Source organism: Aquarana catesbeiana, linkage group LG03 (assembly GCF_042186555.1).
Source record: "Aquarana catesbeiana isolate 2022-GZ linkage group LG03, ASM4218655v1, whole genome shotgun sequence".
NCBI classification, from domain to species: Eukaryota; Metazoa; Chordata; class Amphibia; order Anura; family Ranidae; genus Aquarana; species Aquarana catesbeiana.
Genome location: NC_133326.1, coordinates 572,645,042 through 572,664,474, shown reverse-complemented (window position 1 = coordinate 572,664,474; position 19,433 = coordinate 572,645,042). Strand labels below are relative to the sequence as shown.

Genomic DNA, 19,433 nt, shown 5'->3' with positions numbered 1-19,433 from the left:
AACAAGCAAGGTACAGAATAACTTCCTGAGAGCAAATTCTTTCCCGTTTTTCCTTTTGTCTGTTTTGCACATTTGTTGATTCACATGCTGCCAAGCACGTAAAGTGGAGCTGGCAGTAATTGAACGTTACCTGGATAAAATAGTATGTCTGATTGTCTTTAGGGCATTCTCAGAATTGTGAGGAGTCATGTAGGTGCTCGCCTTGTTGCTGGGGGCCCCAGGGGAGCACGACACGGGGAGCCATGGCTTACACACATCATTAAACATCCTTTTGGAGACAAATTATGTCTTGGCTTACTGTATAAATCACATGAGGGAATGAAGAAAAATGAATCCCTTGCACATCACACAGATTTTAATCTCTACAAGCCAGTGGAAGATTTAGTATGACACACTTTTAGGAAGTTGGTCTTCCTTTTCAAGCGTTATCGGCCAAGACAAAACAGTGCCTCATTGATTGTAGTAGAATCTCATTTATCAGTGTTTTAAAGAGAAACTGTCTATATGTCATGTAGCAACCAACTATGGGAATCCTTTCTTCCTCCTATTGCAGTTTAAAAAGTCGATTGGGGAAAAAAATAGCCCATTGCACAATGGGTACCATGGTGCAGCTGAGTTCAGTGTTTCAGTGGCGGGGGACTGTTGTAGAGCGTAGCTGCTTATCAGAGCAATGTTTAGTGTGCAGGTGGTGGGAGTAGAAATAGGTCAGGTTGAGTGCAGAATGTATTGTGAGCAGATGGGTGGGGGGCGTAGTACTGTGATCAGGAGGTGAGGTGGCCAGGAAGGGAAGTGCTGGGGGATGTTGTTTTCTATGAGCAAGGGGGATGAAGTTGCCAGAGGGGTGATGTGTTGGGGTGGGGGACTAGGAAGGATGTACTGTGAGCAGGAGATGAGGTGGCCAGTGAAGAATGTACCATGAACAAGAATGGGGTGGCCAGGGAGAGATGTACTGTAAGCAGTGGTGAGAACAGGGAGGGTTGTACTATAAGCAGAGGGTAAGGTGAGCGGGGAGGGATGTACTGTGAGCAGGAGATGAGGTGACCAGTGAGAAATGTATTGTGAACAGGAGGGGAGATGACCAGAGAGGTGTACTTTTAAAGTGGTTATAAACCTCCAACATGAAATATGAACAGCATATCCCTCTATAGTGTGTACTTGTCCCAATTGAGAGCCCTAATGCCGCGTACACACGGTCGGACTTTTCGGCTACAAAAGTCCGACAGCCCGTCTGACAAACTTTCGACGGACTTTTGGCGGACTTGTGGCGGACTTTCTAACAAACGGACTTTGCCATCAGAGGATTGACAGCCTCAGCTCTGTTTCTGTGAGCTGTGTGGAAGGGGGTGTGTCCCTTCCTTCCAATCAACTTTCGGAGCCCTCCTCACTTAAGCTCTGTAGAGTGTAATTTCAGCTCTGTCCCCCCCCCTTTTTTTTTTTTTCTTCTAAACTCTCAGACAAGCTTTAAAAATTCTGCACTTTGAACGGATGTAGAGAAGACTACAGATAAACTGGTAGAAATTATGTGGGAAGATTTTTTTAATCCCTGTGTATCGCCTGAGGCTTTATGTAAGGGCTTGTAACCATCAGATTGCAGTGGCCCTCTGAGCCTAACTTGGGCCCTTTTCCCCCCGAAGCCTTCTGGGACACATCACAGGTTCCAGAAGACTGTGGGACCAATCACAAAGCACAGCACAGTTCGCGCATGTGGAGTTGGAAGCCGACTGTGAAACCACAAGGCTTCAATGCCTTTCCCTTAGTGCAGATGCCGGCGCCTGCACCTAAAGCCGACTGAAGAATCGGCCCAGGTAAGGACATGGCTGGATCCAGGTACAGGTAAGTGTCTTTATATTAAAAGTCAGCAGATACAGTATTTACAAAATAATGGAGTATTTCTATCAGGATGTTTTTCCCTATGAGAGCTCTGGAGTTGATGGTGAAAATGCAATAAACTGCATTCAAGTATAGAAAGAATGTCATCTGCATAGGGTCCTACCACAACACGTCACCTGCTTAAAGGATAAGTTCACCTTTCTGAACACATTACAACCTTATTTAGAGTATAATATGTTTAGCACCAGACCCCTTTCTCCCTGTCCCCTGACAGGGAGAGTGGGGAACTCTTAGCGCTGGTTGTGTAGGTGGATATTGTTAATATTATATTTATTTAATTATAGTTGCTTTTCATATTATATGAGTTTACAAAAAAATTTTTTTTTTTTTTTGGGCTACCTGGTTGTAGGGGATATACTACACCCTGTTCCAAGTTATTATGCCAATGATATTTTTCTCATTTACCTAAATGAAACAACAGTCAGCATAATTCTCATGTTATCAACTATTAAGAGTACAATTCAAATTTTATTGAACAAACCTCCTAATGATAACAGTTTTTTTTTTCAAAATAAAAAACTTGCAATGCACTGTTCCAAATTTTTACGCACAGTAAGTTTCAAAACACTTTATAGGTTGTAAAGAACTGAAAATTGTCATTTGTTGTGTTTGCAGCATATTTACTGAAATCAAAAGCTATTTCAATCAAACTTTGAACAACATTTTAACTTTTAAAAAACTTTTAACAGGTCACGTTACATTTTAACATTGGACCCCTTATTTGATAGTAGCTTCACAAGTCTTGCATCCATTGAACTGTGAGTTTTTGGACAGTTTCTGCTTGAATTTGTTTGCAAGATGTCAGAATAGCCTCCCAGAGCTGCTATTTGGATGTAAACTGCTTCCCACCCTCATAGATCTTTTGCTCGAGGATGTTCCAAAGGTTCTCAATAGGATTGAGGTCAGGGGAGAATGGAGGCCACACCATGACTTTCTCTCCTTTTATCCCCATAGCAGCCATTGATGCAGAGGTATTCTTTACAGAATGAGATGGTGCATTGTCATGCATGAAGATGATTTTATCACAGAAAGCATAGTTCTTCCTTCTGTACCAGGGAAGGAAGTGGTCGGTCAGGAACTCCACATACTTTGCAGAGGTCAACTTTACACCTTCGGGGACCCTAAAGGGGCCGACCAGCTCTCTTCCCATGATTCCAGCCCAAAACATGACTCCACCACCGCCTTGCTGACGTCGCAGCCTTGTTGGAACAGGGTGGCTTCCACCAACCATCCACTACTCCATCCATCTGGACCATCCAGGGTTGCACGGCACTCATCAGTGAACAGGACTGTTTGAAAATTAGTCTTCATGTATTTTTCTGCCCAATGCAGCCGTTTCTGCTTGTGAGCATTGGTTAGTGGTGGCCAAGTGCAAGGTTTATGCACAGTTGCAAAACTCTGGAGGACTCTACACCTTGATGACCGTGGGACTCCAGAAGCACCAGCAGCTTCAAATATCTGTTTGCTGCTATGTAATGGTGTTTTAGCAGCTGCTCTCTTGATCCGATACATGGATCTGGCAGAAATCTTCCTCAATGTGCCTTTATCTGCACGAAACCCGTCTGTGCTCTGAATCAGCCACAAATCTCTTAATAGTGCGATGATCACGCTTAAGTTTTTGTTAAATATCTGTTTTCATACCTCGTCCAAGGCATTGAACTATTTCACTCTTTTCGGCAGCAGAGAGATTCTTTTTCTTCCCTGTATTGCTTGAAAATGGTGCTCTGCTTAATAATGTGGAACACCCTCCTTTAGTAGTTTTTCCTTTTAATTGAGCTCACCTGGCAATCTAATTATCACAGGTGTCCGAAATTGTTTTCAGTGATCAAAAGAGCCCTGAGGCACAATGCCATCCATGAGTTAAACTGAAAAACAAAATATTTAAAGGGGTTGTAAAGGTAAAAATTTTTTCACCTTAATGCATTCTATGCATTAAGGTGAAAAAACTTTTGACAGTACTGCCGCCCCAGCCCCCCCCGTTTTACTTACCTGACGCCTCGAATCTTCGCTCCTCGTCCTCGTCAGCTTCATTGCAGCTCAGCCTGGTCGCTGATTGGCTGCAGTGGATGGATTGAAAGCAGCGCAGCCATTGGCTCGCGCTGCTGTCAATCACATCCGATGACGCGGCGCGCCGGGGGGCGGGGCCGAGTGATACAGCGAGCGGCTATAGCCGCCGGCTGTATCACGGGAGCGCGCCCGCAAGCACTCACCACCGTGCGAGGGAGCTCGCATGAAGGTGGTAAATGCTTGCGGGGAGGAGCTGAAACAGCCGCCGAGGGACCCCAGAAGACCAGGTTCGGGGCCACTCTGTGCAGAACGAGCTGCACAGTGAAGGTAAGTATAACATGTTTGTTATTTTAAAAAAAAAAAAAAACATCTTTACAACCCCTTTAATCTTTGTGACACTGAAATAGAATTTGCATAATAATTTGGAACAGGATGTATTTTCAAAAGATCGTGTCATTTGTCCAGGAAAGGAGATGGATTCCTTTAACTCCTGAAAGGAAAGATCATATATTTTTACTGAGATGATAGATGTAGGAGCAGTTACTTGCATGCATCACAAGATAGCCACTTCTACTTATACAGTCTTTAGGACCTGAGAGGTTCACTTTAATTTGACAAAAGTCAAGTCTTTAGATGTGGGTCTCAAAACCACCAATCCATTAAAAAAGATCCAAGGGCAGTTATTCACACTTTTTTTCACGATTTTTTTTCCTACAAAACACACCTGTTTTAAAAGAGAGATTTTAAAGTGGAGAGGAAACTGCTTGATCAATTTCTAAATAAATAACCTCTTGCCTAATTTCGACTTCTAGTCTGCAATGGGCAACACATCACAGGAGAGTGAGATTCTTTTAATGTTTGCACTAGAGATTGACAGCACAGATCGTGATGGCTGCTACCTTTTGGAAAGCAAGTCTGTGCAGTGATGTGCTTTTGACTGTAGGAATGAATGTGCTTAATGCACCTAATGTAATCTTCTAAGCTGCACAGGTAATAAAAATATTTGTTCTTTATTATCAGAAGCATATTTTCATTGGTGGCACCTGCCCATTGGACTCTCAGGAGATGCTTGATAATTGGGCTTTTCGCATGATTGTGCACAGCGGCAGTGGCATAGGCATGATTTAAGGTGATTGCGCCGCTCACACCTGAATCTGCTGGATCTGCTGGTTAAAACAAAATTTAAGATTTCTTGGCCCAATGATCCAGTTTAGTGGGGAATGGAGATGAGATGAAAGGACTAGATGCTCCTTGTACTGCTCATCTCTGGGGGGGGGGGGGGGGGGGGGGGGGAATAATTACTGGAGCAGGCTTTTTCAAACTTGCCTATAGTGAGTAGCTTGGCAAGGTGGGGTATCATTTAAAGAGCAGTCATCAAATTTGGCTGTTGATGGCTGAAACAGTTACATTTCAACTAAAGGGTCAGTTTACTAAAAACATATTCTTTACAAATGGGAAGACTTCTTTTTTTTGTTTTTTTTTTTTTATTCTTTCCTTGTATTTTACAAATCCAGCCCTCCACTCCAGTCTACCTCTTTGTGCAAAATGTGGGCATCCTGGTGATCCTGCTTAGTGCCATCTACTGAAACCTAAAATATCTAGTGTAGTCCTCTTTGGGGAGGGGAGGATTGAGAAATAGTCCCCAAACAGGAAATTACACTAAACCTGTAGGAAAATATTAGAGTCCGAACTTTTGCTTTTGGAAGAAGTGGGATTAATAATAAATTTTGGAAATGCCTCCACCCAGGACAGGGCCTCTGTGAACAGGGGGGGGGGGGGGTTCCCCTCCTGGGAAATTAACCTGTAGTCTATTCAAAGTAATTAGAAGCAGAGGGACTATTGCAACCAGCATATAACTTTAACCGTATTTGAATAGATGCACACCAGTAGTGAAATCATACAAGCTTTTTTAAGAAAATATTAATAACGGTACACACATCCAACTTGTATCATCAGAATAGAGGCCAAGAGTCCTGGTGGAATTGTGCACATATGCTGGGGTAAATAAAGTTAATAATCAAGATGCCTCCAGATAAATGTTGCAGCAAAGCCCAATTGCAGGGGCCCTTGAATATGATCACGATGTGGTGTCTGTCCTGGTCTCAGAAACCTGTAGGCAAGATCAGCAATGATAGGGAGATCCTCCAACTGTTGTCCAACCAGCCTGGAACATAGCTTCTCTCCAGCAGAAACTGACTATCAGACACTGCCTTTGTATGCAAAAGTTGGCTCTAACCTAACCCCAAAAGTAGCTAAGAAATTCCAGACCAGAAGGGACAGGATTAACTAAAATAACAGTAGCTGCATATAAACTCTTTTTTTGCAATAAACCGGTTCTACCTACCAATATACTGGAAGATGACCTCTACACACCTAGCTATCTGGCACTGTGCATGTGAGATAACAAAAGGATAGTGATGCTCCTGTCACCAATCTTTAAATATATACAGTAAACTGTATATATTTATATAGATGTGTGTGTGTGTGATATATATATATATATATATATATATATATATATATATATATATATATATATATATATATATATATATATACAGTGTGTGTGTGTATAAATAATATACAGTATCTCACAAAAGTGAGTACACCCCTCACATTTTTGTAAATACTTTATTATATCTTTTCATGTGAAAACACTAAAGAAATTACACTTTGCTACAAGGTAAAGTTGTGAGTCTACAGCTTGTATAACAGTGTAAATTTTCTGTCCCCTCAAAATAACACAACGCACAGCCATTAATGTCTAAACCGCTGGCAACAAAAGTGAGTACACCCCTAAGTGAAAATGTCCAAATTGTGCCCAATTAGCCATTTTCCCTCCCCAGTGTCATGTGACTCATTAGTGTTACAAGCTTTCAGGTGTGAATAGGGAGCAGGTGTGTTAAATTTGGTGTTATCGCTCTCTCTCTCACACTGGTCACCTGAAGTTCAACATGGCACCTCATGGCAAAGAACTCTCTGAGGATCTGAAAAAAAGAATTGTTGCTCTACATAAGAATGGGCTAGGCCAGTGATGGTGAACCTTGGCTCCCAAGATGTTTTGGAACTACATTTCCCACGACGCCCATCTAACTACACTGCAGAGTGCATGAGCATCCTGGGAAATGTAGTTTCAAAACATCTGGGGTTCCAGGGTTTGCCATCACTGGCCCTAGGCTAAAAGAAAATTGCCAAGATCCTGAAACTGAGCTGAAGCATGGTGGCCAAGACCATACAGCGGTTTAACAGGACAGGTTCAACTCGCAACAGGCCTCGCCATGGTCGACCAAAGAATTTGAGTGCACGTGCTCAGCGTCATATCCAAAGGTTGTCTTTGGTAAATAGACGTATGAGTGCTGCCAGCATTGCTGCAGAGGTTGAAGGCGTGGGGGTCAGCCTGTCAATGCTCAGACCATACGGCGCACACTGCATCAAATTTGTCTGCATGGCTGTCGTCCCAGAAGGAAGCCTCTTCTAAAGATGATGCACAAAAAAACCCTCAAACAGTTTGAACACAAGCAGACTAAGGACATGGATTTATTGTCCTGTTATTTGATGAGACCAAGATAAACTTGTTTGGTTCAGATGGTGTCGAACGTGTGTGGTGGCAACCAGGTGAGGAGTACAAAAGACAAGTGTGTCTTGCCTACAGTCAAGCATGGTGGTGGAGTATCATGATCTGGGGCTGCATGAGTGCTGCCAGCACTGGGGAGCTACAGTTCATTGAGGAAACCATGAATGCCAACATGTACTGTGACATACTGAAGCAGAGCATGATACCCTCACTTCGGAGACCGGGCCGCAGGGCAGTATTCCAACATAACGACCCTAAACACACCTCCAAGATGACCACTGACAAAGGTGATGGACTGGCTAAGCATGTCTCCAGACCTAAACCCTATTGAGCATCTGTGGGGCATCCTCAAACGGAAGGTGGAGGAGTGCAAAGTCTCTAACATGCACCAGCTCCAGGATGTCATCATGGAGGAGTGGAAGAGGAGTCCAGTGGCAACCTGTGAAGCTCTGGTGAACTCCATGCCCAAGAGAGTTAAGGCAGTGCTGGAAAATAATGGTGGCCACACAAACTATTGACACTTTGGGCCCAATTTGGACATTTTGACTTAGGGGTGTACTCACTTTTGTTGCCAGTGGTTTAGACATTTATGGCTGTGTGTTTAATTATTTTGAGGGGACAGCAAATTTACACTGTTATACAAGCTGTGCACTCACTACTTTTACATTGTAGCAAAATGTCATTTCTTCAGCGTTGTCACATGAAAAGATAGAATAAAATATTTACAAAAATGTGAGGGGTGTACTCACTTTTGTGAGATGCTGTGTGTGTGTGTGTGTGTGTGTGTGTGTATGTATATACACAGTGGGGGATCGAAAGTTTGGCCACCCAAGGTAAAAATGTGTATTAATGTGCATAACAAAGCCAAGGAAAGATGGCAAAATCTCCAAATGGCATCAAATTACAGATTAGACATTCTTATAATATGTCAAAAAAAGTTAGATTTTATTTCCATCATTTACACTTTCAAAATTACAGAAAACAAAAAAATGGCATCTGCAAAAGTTTAGACACCCTGCAGAATTTATAGCATGCACTGCCCCCTTTACAAAGCTGAGACCTGCCAGTGTCATGGATTGTTCTCAATCATCGTCTGGGAAGACCAGGTGATGTCAATCTCAAAGGTTTTAAATGGCCAGACTCATCTGACCTTGCCCCAACAATCAGCACCATGGGTTCTTCTAAGCAGTTGTCTAGAAAATTGAAACTGAAAATAGTTGACGCTCACAAAGCTGGAGAAAGGCTATAAGAAGATAGCAAAGCGTTTTCAGATGTCAATATCCTCTGTTCGGAATGTAATTAAGAAATGGCAGTCATCAGGAACAGTGGAAGTTAAAGCAAGATCTGGAAGACCAAGAAAAATATCAGACAGAACAGCTCGGAGGATTGTGAGAAAAGCAATTCAAAACCACGTTTGACTGCACGATCCCTCCAGAAAGATCTGGCAGACACTGGAGTTGTGGTACACTATTCCACTATAAAGAGATACTTGTACAAATATGGTCTTCATGGAAGAGTCATCAGAAGAAAACCTCTTCTACGTCCTCACCACAAAAATCAGCGTTTGAACTTTGCAAATGAACATATAGACAAGCCTGAGGCATTTTGGAAACAAGTTCTGTGGACCGATGAGGTTAAAATAGAACTTTTTCGCCGGAATGAGCAAAGGTACATTTGGAGAAGAAAGGGCACAGAATTTAATGAAAAGAACCTCTGTCCAACTGTTAAGCATGGGGGTGGATCAATCATGCTTTGGGGTTGTATAGCAGCCAGTGGCACAGGGAACATTTCACGAGTAGAAGGAAAAATGGATTCAATAAAATTTCAGCAAATTTTGGATGGTAACTTGATGCCATCTGTGAAAAAGCTGAAGTTAAAGAGAGGATGGCTTCTACAAATGGATAATGATCCTAAACACACCTCAAAATCCACGGGGGATTACATCAAGAGGTGTAAACTGAAGGTTTTGCCATGGCCTTCACAATCTCCTGACCTCAACATTATTGAAAATCTATGGATAGACCTTAAAAGAGCAGTGCGTGACAGACAGCCCAGAAATCTCAAAGAACTTGAAGACTTTTGTAAGGAAGAATGGGCAAAGATACCTCAAACAAGAATTGAAAGACTCTTGGCTGGCTACAAAAAGCGTTTACAAGCTGTGATGCTTGCCAAAGGGGGCAGTAAAAGATATTAACTCTGCAGGGTGCCCAAACTTTTGCAGATGCCATTTTTTTGTTTTCTGTAATTTTGAAAGTGTAAATGATGGAAATCTAACTTTTTTGACATATTATAAGAATGTCTAATCTGTAATTTGATGCCATTTGGAGATTTTTCCATCTTTCCTTGGCTTTGTTATGCACATTAATACACATTTTTACCTGGGGTGCCCAAACTTTCGATCCCACTGTAGATAGATAGATATATATATTATACACACACACACGAATAGTAAACTATTAAACATAGGAGCACTTGCCTAGTCATCTCTGTATTCTGGTCTGGGTTCAGCACTAGCTCTCCCATGGACAGGATATGTATGTTCTCCCACCATTTCTGCTAAATGGCTGCTAAACAGCTCTGTCATATTAAGAGCAGAGCTATTACAAATACAAACAGTGGAGAGCAGCAGATCCCTACACTAGTATTTGTGAAACTTTAGCATTACCCAGGTTTTTACCCATTTACCTTGTTTCTGTAGCAAGTTCCTCAGCTCAGTTCCTGTTCACCTAGGCGTTCCCCCAGAACTACATCTGCCACGAGGACTTTTGCTACACATACTGTGTGGGCAGTAGGGATGAGCCGAACACCCCCCCTGTTCGGTTCGCACCAGAACATGCGAACAGGCAAAAAATTTGTGCGAACACCGTTAAAGTCTATGGGACACGAAGATGAATAATCAAAAGTGCTAATTTTAAAGGCTTATATGCAAGTTATTGTCATAAAAAGTGTTTGGGGACCTGAGTCCTGCCCCAGGGGACATGGATCAATGCAAAAAAAAAGTTTTAAAAACGGCCATTTTTTCGGGAGCAGTGATTTTAATAATGCTTAAAGTGAAACAATAAAAGTGTAATATCCCTTTAAATTTCGTACCTGGGGGGTGTCTATAGTATGCCTGTAAATGGGCGCATGTTTCCCGTGTTTAGAACAGTCTGACAGGAAAATGACATTTCAAAGGAAAAAAAGTGCTATTAATGCATTGCCGGTCTGACAATACACATAGAAGTTAATTGATACAAACGGCATGGGAATTCCCTACAGGGGACCCCCGAACCAAAATTAAAAAAAAAAATGACGTGGGGGGTCCCCCTAAATTCCATACCAGACCCTTCAGGTCTGGTATGGATTTTAAGGGGAACCCCGCACCAAAAAAAAAAAAACGGCGTGGGGTCCCACCAAAAATCCATACCAGACCCTTATCCGAACACGCAACCTGGCAGGCCGCAGGAATAGAGGGGGGGACGAGAGAGTGCCCCCCCCCTCCTGAACCGTACCAGGCCACATGCCCTCAACATTGGGAGGGTGCTTTGGGGTAGCCCCCCAAAACACCTTGTCCCCATGTTGATGAGGACAAGGGCCTCATCCCCACAACCCTGGCTGGTGGTTGTGGGGGTCTGCGGGCGGGGGGCTTATCGGAATCTGGAAGCCCCCTTTAACAAGGGGACCCCCAGATCTCGGCCCTCCCCCCCTGTGTGAAATGGTAAGGGGGTACAAAAGTACCCCTACCATTTCACTAAAAAAAACTGTCAAAAATGTTAAAAATGACGAGACAGTTTTTTGACAATTCCTTTATTTAAATGTTTCTTCTTTCTTCTGTCTTCTATCTTCCTTCGGTTTCTTCCTCCATCTTCTTCTTCTGGCTCTTCTGGTTCTTCCTCCGGTGTTCTCGTCCAGCATCTCCTCCGTGGCGTCTGCTTCCCTTCTCCTCGTGCCGCTCCGCATCCATGATGGCATAGAGGGAGGCTCCCGCTCTTCTCTTCTTCATCTTCTTCTCTTCTTCATCTTCTCTTCTTCATCTTCTTCTCCGGGCCGCTCCGCATCCATGGTGGCATGGAGGGAGGCTCCCGCTGTTTAACGCGTCTCCTCTTCTGACGGTTCTTAAATAACGGGAGGGGCAGGGTCACCTGGTGACCCCACCCCCCCGACGCATGGTGACTTGACGGGGACTTCCCTGTGGCATTCCCCGTGACGCCACAGGAAGTCCCGTCATGTGCGTCAGAGGGGGGCGGGTTCACCAGGTGGCCCCGCCCCCCCTTTATATAAGAACCGTCAGAAGAGGAGAAGCGTCACACAGCGGGAGCCTCCCTCCATGCCACCATGGATGCGGAGCGGCCCGGAGAAGAAGATGAAGAAGAGAAGAAGATGAAGAGAAGAGCGGGAGCCTCCCTCTATGCCCTCATGGATGCGGAGCGGCCCGAGGAGAAGAAGGGAAGAAGATGCCGCGGAGGAGATGCTGGACGAGAACACCGAAAGAAGAACCAGAAGAAGATGATGGAGGAAGAAACCGAAGGAAGATAGAAGAAAGAAGAAGCATTTAAATAAAGGAATTGTCAAAAACTGTCTCTTGTCATTTTTAAAATTTTTGACAGTTTTTTAGTCGAAATGGTAGGGGTACATACCCCCTTACCATTTTGCACAGGGGGGAGGGGCCGGGATCTGGGGGTCCCCTTGTTAAAGGGGGGTAAAGGGGGCTTCCAGATTCTGATAAGCCCCCCACCCGCAGACCCCCACAACCACCGGCCAGGGTTGTGGGGATGAGGCCCTTGTACTCATCAACATGGGGACAAGGTGTTTTGGGGGGCTACCCCAAAGCACCCTCCCAATGTTGAGGGCATGTGGCCTGGTACGGTTCAGGAGGGGGGGCCACTCTCTCGTCCCCCCTCTCTTTCCTGCGGCCTGCCAGGTTGCGTGCTCGGATAAGGGTCTGGTATGGATTTTTGGGGGGGTCCCACGCCGTTTTTTTTTTTTTTGGCCGCGGTTCCCCTTAATATCCATACCAGACCTGAAGGGCCTGGTATGGAATTTAGGGGGACCCCCCACGTCATTTTTTTTTTTTTTTTTAATTTTGGTTCGGGGATCCCCTGTGGGGAATTCCCATGCCGTTTTTATCAATGAACTTCTATGTGTATTGTCATACCAGCAATGCATTAATAGCCACGAGTAGTCTTAAATGACTTTTTTTCCTTTGAAATGTAATTTTGCTGTCAGACTGTTCTAACCACGGGAAACATGCGCCCCTTTACAGGCATACTATAGACAACCCCAGGTAAGAAATTTAAAGGGATATTACACTTTTATTGTTTCACTTTAAGCATTATTAAAATCACTGCTCCCGAAAAAACGGCCGTTTTTAAAACTTTTTTTTGCATTTACCCAGGTCCCCAAACACTTTTTATGACAATACCATGAATATAAGCCTTTAAAATTAGCACTTTTGATTTCTACCATAGACTTTTAAAGGGTATTCCGCGGCATTCGAATTTGCCACGAACACCCCAAATTGTTCGCTGTTCGGCGAACTTGCGAACAGCTGATGTTCGAGTCGAACATGAGTTCGACTCGAACTCAAAGCTCATCCCTAGTGGGCAGGCTTTTGAGAGTCAAGAAAGCAGCCCTGCTTTGCTGGTAAAGAGATCAATGGATGTATGTTGAGTGGGACAGAGAGTTGTGGGGGATATGCGTAGTTCTGTATTTCAGCAGTGCTGTCAACACTTTTCAGATTTCAGTGCAGCAAAGGCAATGTGTTGGCATCCTACTACAGGAAGTTAGGAACACAACAGGTTATTTTCTGTACTTGCATCATTTTAAAAGGGATAAAACATGGTGAATTGTACAGATGCCCTGAATATGTTTTTTGTTTTTTTGTTTTTGATATAGCCCTGACATCCTAAGATTTATAGACTGCTGTGCTTTACTTCCAAGAAAAATTCCTGAAAAAAATGTTTTATACCCGCCCTGACCTTAGAGTGAACCAATGTTGATATTTTAATCCAGGGAGTGTTCCTTTGCTCAATTGTTAAAGAGTCTTGAAAGGCCAATAGTGCCGTAATTGGTGTGCACAATCTCCCAGCTAATTGAAAAGATGTGTAGCACTTCAAGCGCCTTCGACAAGGCCAGGATTGTTCGCTAGCAGAACATAGGGCGGAGGTGCCTTTCTTCATATAGCCCCCCACCCAACAGCACTTCACATTTTTGGTAGGGTGGCAGTCTTTTATTCAGGTATTTGGATAACACTTGAAAGTCACTTCCAAGCCTTCCAAAGGTAAATGTGATTCAAGCAGCTCTGCAGTGTGTCACTGTGCAGGGGGCGGCCTTAGATTGCTGGGTGTTCAGTGACACCAAAAGATGTCTCATTGACTCATCATGAGCTATGGTGCCTACCACTATCTGGGTGTACTGTGTTTATTCTAGCTGAACTTGATTGTTTGTTCATAGAAAGGTAATAGGCATCGGGGTAGATCTAAACCCAATCTCATATTATCTATATTTTTTAACAGGTTTTTGAAACTTCAAAAACAATTTGCATCATTTCAAGTCTGCAGCTTTCATTAACCAGTTCAGTGGAAGGATTTACCCCCTTCCTGACCAGAGCATTTTTTGCGATTCGGCACTGCGTCGCTTTAGCTGACAATTGCACAAATAGAGCTTTCTTTTGGTGGTATTTGATCACCTCTGCGGTTTTTATTTTTTGCGCTATGAACAAAAAAAGGCCGACAATTTTGAAAAAAAAATCATTATTTTTTTACTTTTTGTCATAATAAATATCCACAAAAAATATATATATAAAAAAAAAATTTCTTCCACAGTTTAGGCCGATGTATTTTTCTACATATTTTTGGTAAAAAAATCGCAATAAATGTATATTAATTGGTTTGCGCAAAAGTTATAGCGTCTACAAAATAGGGGATAGATTTATGGCATTTTTATTATCAATTTTATTTTACTAGTAATGGCGACGATCTGCGATTTTTATCAGGACTGCGACATTATGGTGGACAGATCAGACACTTTTGACACTATTTTTGGGACCATTGACATTTATACAGCGATCAGAGCTACAAATATCCACTGATTACTGTATAAATGACACTGGCAGGGAAGGGGTTAAGTGTATTCCCTGGATGTGTTCTAACTGTAGGGGGGTGGGCTTACTGGAACATGACAGATCACTGCTCCCAATGACGAGATGCTAGGCAGAACAGGGAAATGCTTTGTTTGCATAGGCATCTCCCTGTTCTGCCTCCCCTCGCCGCAATCGCGGGCCACCGGCAAACAGCGAGTTCGTGGGACCCGCGGGCGCGCTCCCGCAGCGAGCGCCCTCTAGGTGGCAATTTCAAAGGGAAGTAGGGGTACGCCCTTTAAGCCTGCCCATGCCATTCTGCCAACGTAAATCGGCATGCGGCGGTCGGCAAGTGGTCAAAAGCATTTATGGTGATTCTGCCATGAAGATCCTTGCTTAGGCACTTCCTGTTATAGGGTGACAGCGCTTTGTCCCTGCCTCGCAATTGTGTTCCTCCTTTGTAACTGTTACACAGACTACAAGCAGCCATTTTGCTATCAAATCAGGTTGTTATGTTCCACTGTTGTCACCAACAGGAAACCAGACCTGCAGACATTGCTGGAATGTATACAGATAGGAAGTGGCTGCAAAGAAAATGTGGGAGATCAGCAGAGCTGAAATGGAACGAAGTGTGGGGGGGGGGGGGTATTTTAAACCAAAATGTAAATTGTTTGATGCACAGTGCTTTAGAAAAATATATGTCATTCAGTTAGGGTTTACATATACTTTAAAGTAGATCCCTAACCAAACAGGTGAATGCATACTTCAATTACCTAAAGTGTTTGTAAACCTCAGACGTGAAATATGAACAAAGCATATTCCTCTATAGTGTGTACTTGTCTCAATCCAGAGCACTGATTGTCATGTCTGTCTGCTGCTTCCTTCCTCTGCTATCAGCATAAATATTTTCTGACAAATTTTCCTGACACCAAGAGAAAAAAGGTGACAGGGGAGGGACCGCCAGCAGATTGACAGCCTCAACTCTCTTCCTTTGTGCTGTGGGGAGAGGGGTGTATCCCTTCCCCTCCAATCAGCTCTCAGAGTTCCCCTCACTGAGCACTTGGGTGTCAGTTTCATAGACCCCCTCTGATAAAAATAGGGATGGATAACCACACACCATAGAAGAATAAAACTCCAACTTCCTAAATAAATTGATTACATTTATTGGAAAACAGCACAGCTACACAGTGGAACCAGGTTGACACGTTTCACATCTACAGGCACTTTTTCATAACATTCTGATTAAGTGTCTGTGGACATGAAATGCATCAACGTGGTTCCTCTGTGTAGTTGTGTTATTGTCCAAGGGTTTTCATTGATTTAATAAAGGAGTTTTATCCTTTTTATGGTGTGCAGTTATCCATGCCTACTCTCTTTTTCAGTTACGGTACTAGCTGAACCTGCACCCAGGCTGCCATAGGGACATTGGAGTGGTGGACTGACCTGAAGAGGTGTTTGCTCTGTTGTCCTTAGACCCCTCTGTTGTTTTGACAAAAATTATACCTGGACTGATCCCCTGTGGCTTTTCCCTCCAATCCTTTCATTTTACATAAACTAAAAGATTTCTATGGTTTACGTTATTAACATGCTCTGTTGTGTTTTATTGTATTGTATTTATTTTTTTTACAGATCTATGAGTTGGATGGTATTCCACTTATTCTGGATAACTGCAGTATAGATGACAACAACCCCTGTATCCTTTCCAGAGCGTGTATAGGATGACTTTTTTAAATTTGTGTTTGTTTTTTTTAATCAGCACAAGGGAGATTACTTACAGTCAATGTGATGTGTCCATTGTACTGCTGGCTGCGGATTTTGTTGAAATCTTCCATTCTCCGACCAAACCCCCTTCCCTCTCGTTATAGTTTTCTGGTGCCGTGGTGGTTAGTAGAGCCAAGGGATCTGTCATATGCAGTCATCAACAGTGCCGACTATGTCCGCTCTTTCTGTCCCCCAACCTTCCCTATTCATAGAAGCTGTAATATAGCTTCTATGAATGAAAAACAATCTATGAAAGGAGGATGGGTGGATGAATGAAGAAATTCACCTCCATTAATGATTATTTTTAGCATGTGGGCTGGCATCCATTGTGTAGCAGAGATGTCCTAAATTGACAATTAATCTCTATGTACCGCAGCAAGGCTATGATGTGGGGAGATGCACTAACATGATGTGCGGTGTGAAAAAATGCAGCATGTCTACATTATTTTAGCAGTTCACTGCAACCCACCTCTTCACAGCGCTGTGGTGTGAATAGGGCACATAGAAAACGAATGCAGGTCACTGCACATTGTGTGAATGAGCCCTTAGCCCTGGTTCGCACCAGTGCGACTTGTCATGTGACTTGACAGTTCAGACTCGCATGACAAGTCGCACCCCATTTGTGGCAATGGAACCATTCAAATTGCTGTGATGTAGAAAAAGGTTCCTGCACTACTTCTGTGCAATTTCAGTGCGACTTGCATTGACCTCTGTTAAATGAAGTCGCACAGATGTCAGTATTCCACATATGAAATCAGCTTTGAAGTCGTACTAAAGTAGTGTGACTTCAAAGCCTCACTGATGTGAACCAGGGCTTACAACAGTTTATATAACACATCAGCACACAGGGAGTCTTGGTATTATTGGGTTGACCATCTCCATAGACTTGCAGTATGAGAAGCCGCAGTAAAACAATTTTGTGTTCCCAAAAAGCAGGAATCCGAGAACGTGTAATGACCAATGTTACTATGTCATGATAAAATCCATTTATTAATTTTTTTTTTTATATTTAATAATATCAAGCTGTGTGCCCTTTGTTGCCTCATTTGAGCTGTAAAAGTACCTACACTGAAGATTTGAGATATATGTTCTGTGCAGCTGGGGCCAAGTTTATAATCAGTGCATTTTATAGTTGAGGGAGGAGCTACTGCTAGATGGGATCTCAACTGTTTACAGAGCTGCAGAGGCTGGCTCAAATTTTACTTGCTTCTGAATTTGGCTGTTTATTACAAGCAGTAACTGCAGAGGCAATCATCAAGTCCTGTTGTTTACATACTAGACATAAATGACGAATTTACATATTTCCTGATGCTCTCTTCCATAATCCCCCCCCCCTCTGAAACTCCCGAAAAGGCTGTGAGAGGTAGCTCTAGCATACTTCTGTCTGGCAGCTGCCCATATAATTGTGGCCTAGGAAAACCTCTGAACAAAGCAAACCCGAATCCAGTTGCTCTGCTTTACAACAATGGCATTTTGTTTTTCTGCCATGCCAGGAAAGACAATATAAGGACCCAATTTATTTCTGCTGTCTGTTTTGGCACTAAGATTGCAGAGCAAAGCAGGAAAAGCTTGTTATGAAAGAAAAGAGTAAAAAAATGTTCAGAATATATATATATTTATTTTTCAAGATGGGAATCCCTACAATATTCTGATTCTTGATTCTGTACTGTTATTCTACTATATGTTATGTTAAAGGATTACTTCATACTGGGCCCATTTAAGTGACCTGATATTCTGGGAACACCTAATCCCAAGGTAGCGACTCTAGCAAATAAGGACTCTAAGCTCTACCCAGTCACTGTAAATATGCTGATGGGGAAATGCGGAAACAGCAAGGTGTGGGCAATCTTTGTTTCTTTATTTAAACCTCTGTTGGGTTTTTACTCCTCATTATTAACAATTCTATGTTTTCTCTAGAATGGAGATACACCAAACAAAGGGGCATGCCACTATGCTGTTCAAAATACAAAATAAGGAGTTAAATCGGTATTATTCTAAAAAACTAAAATGGATTATATTACAGCTTACCAATCCTTAGATGTGGTTTTTCTTTTTTTCAGATATTTTTTCCTTTATTTTAACTGGGTGCGCTTGCCAGTAAGTCCATTATTTTTCAACTTCCTTTAACGGACCAAGCTGTCCAGCAAATTGGCAGTTAGCTGGTTAAGACAAACCATTTACTACTGACAGGGGTCCTTACAATGGTTAGAATTTGTTAATTCATGTAAAACCTTTATCCCAAAAGGAAAAAAATAACTGTTGCGGTAACAGTTTAAAAAGTGTTAGCTGGAATTCGCTTTATTTCATTAGTCATGTCCATCTAACACTACCGTCTCCCCAGATTGACAATACGGCTGTCCAAAGGTGTCTCTGTTGTTCCTCCGTCCAGATTGGAGACACCCTAAGACAGGACGTATGTTACTGGCTGTATCACCAGTAGAAAATAAAGGGAAAAAAGCATGAAGAAAACTTGAATGCAGCCACTGCATTTACAGCGAGGGAAAAAAGTATTTGATTCCCTGCTGATTTTGTACATTTGCCCACTGAGAAATGATCAGTCTATAATTTTAATAGTAGGTTTATTTTAACAGTGAGAGACAGATAAACAACAAAAAAAATCCAGAAAAACGCATTTAAAAAAAGTCATAAATTGATTTGCATTTTAACAAGTGAAAGAAGTATTTGACCCCTTCACAAAACATGACTTAGTACTTGGTGGCAAAACCCTTGTTGGCAATCACAGAGGTCAAACGTTTCTTGTAGTTGGCCACCAGGTTTGCACACAACTGAGGAGGGATTTTCTCCCACTCCTCTTTGGAGATCGTCTCCAAGTCATTAAGGTTTTGAGGCTGACGTTTGGTACCTCGAACCTTCAGTTCCCTCCATGTATTTTCTATGGGATTAAGTTCTGCAGACTGGCTAGGGCACTCCAGGACCTTAATGTGCTTCTTCTTGAGCCACTCCTTTGTTGCCTTGGCTGTGTGTTTTGGGTCATTGTCATGCTGGAAAACCCATCCCAGACCCATTTTCAATGCCCAGGCTGAGGGAAGGAGGTTCTCACTCAAGATTTGACGTTACATGCCCCTGTCCATTGTCCCTTTGATGCGGTGAAGTTGTCCTGTCCCCTTAGCAGGAAAACAACCC

The 19,433-nt window shown here is 42.9% G+C and overlaps 1 protein-coding gene across 2 annotated transcripts in view; it reads left to right on the top strand.

The window, feature by feature from the left end:
- Positions 1 to 19,433, top strand: part of ATXN10 (ataxin 10) — a 162,022-nt gene that overhangs the window by 115,098 nt on the left and 27,491 nt on the right. For both annotated transcript variants that reach the window (XM_073621911.1, XM_073621910.1), the window contains one exon: positions 16,158 to 16,221. In XM_073621911.1, coding sequence (XP_073478012.1) covers positions 16,158 to 16,221 — 64 coding nt within the window. The remainder of the gene's footprint in view (positions 1 to 16,157; positions 16,222 to 19,433) is intronic.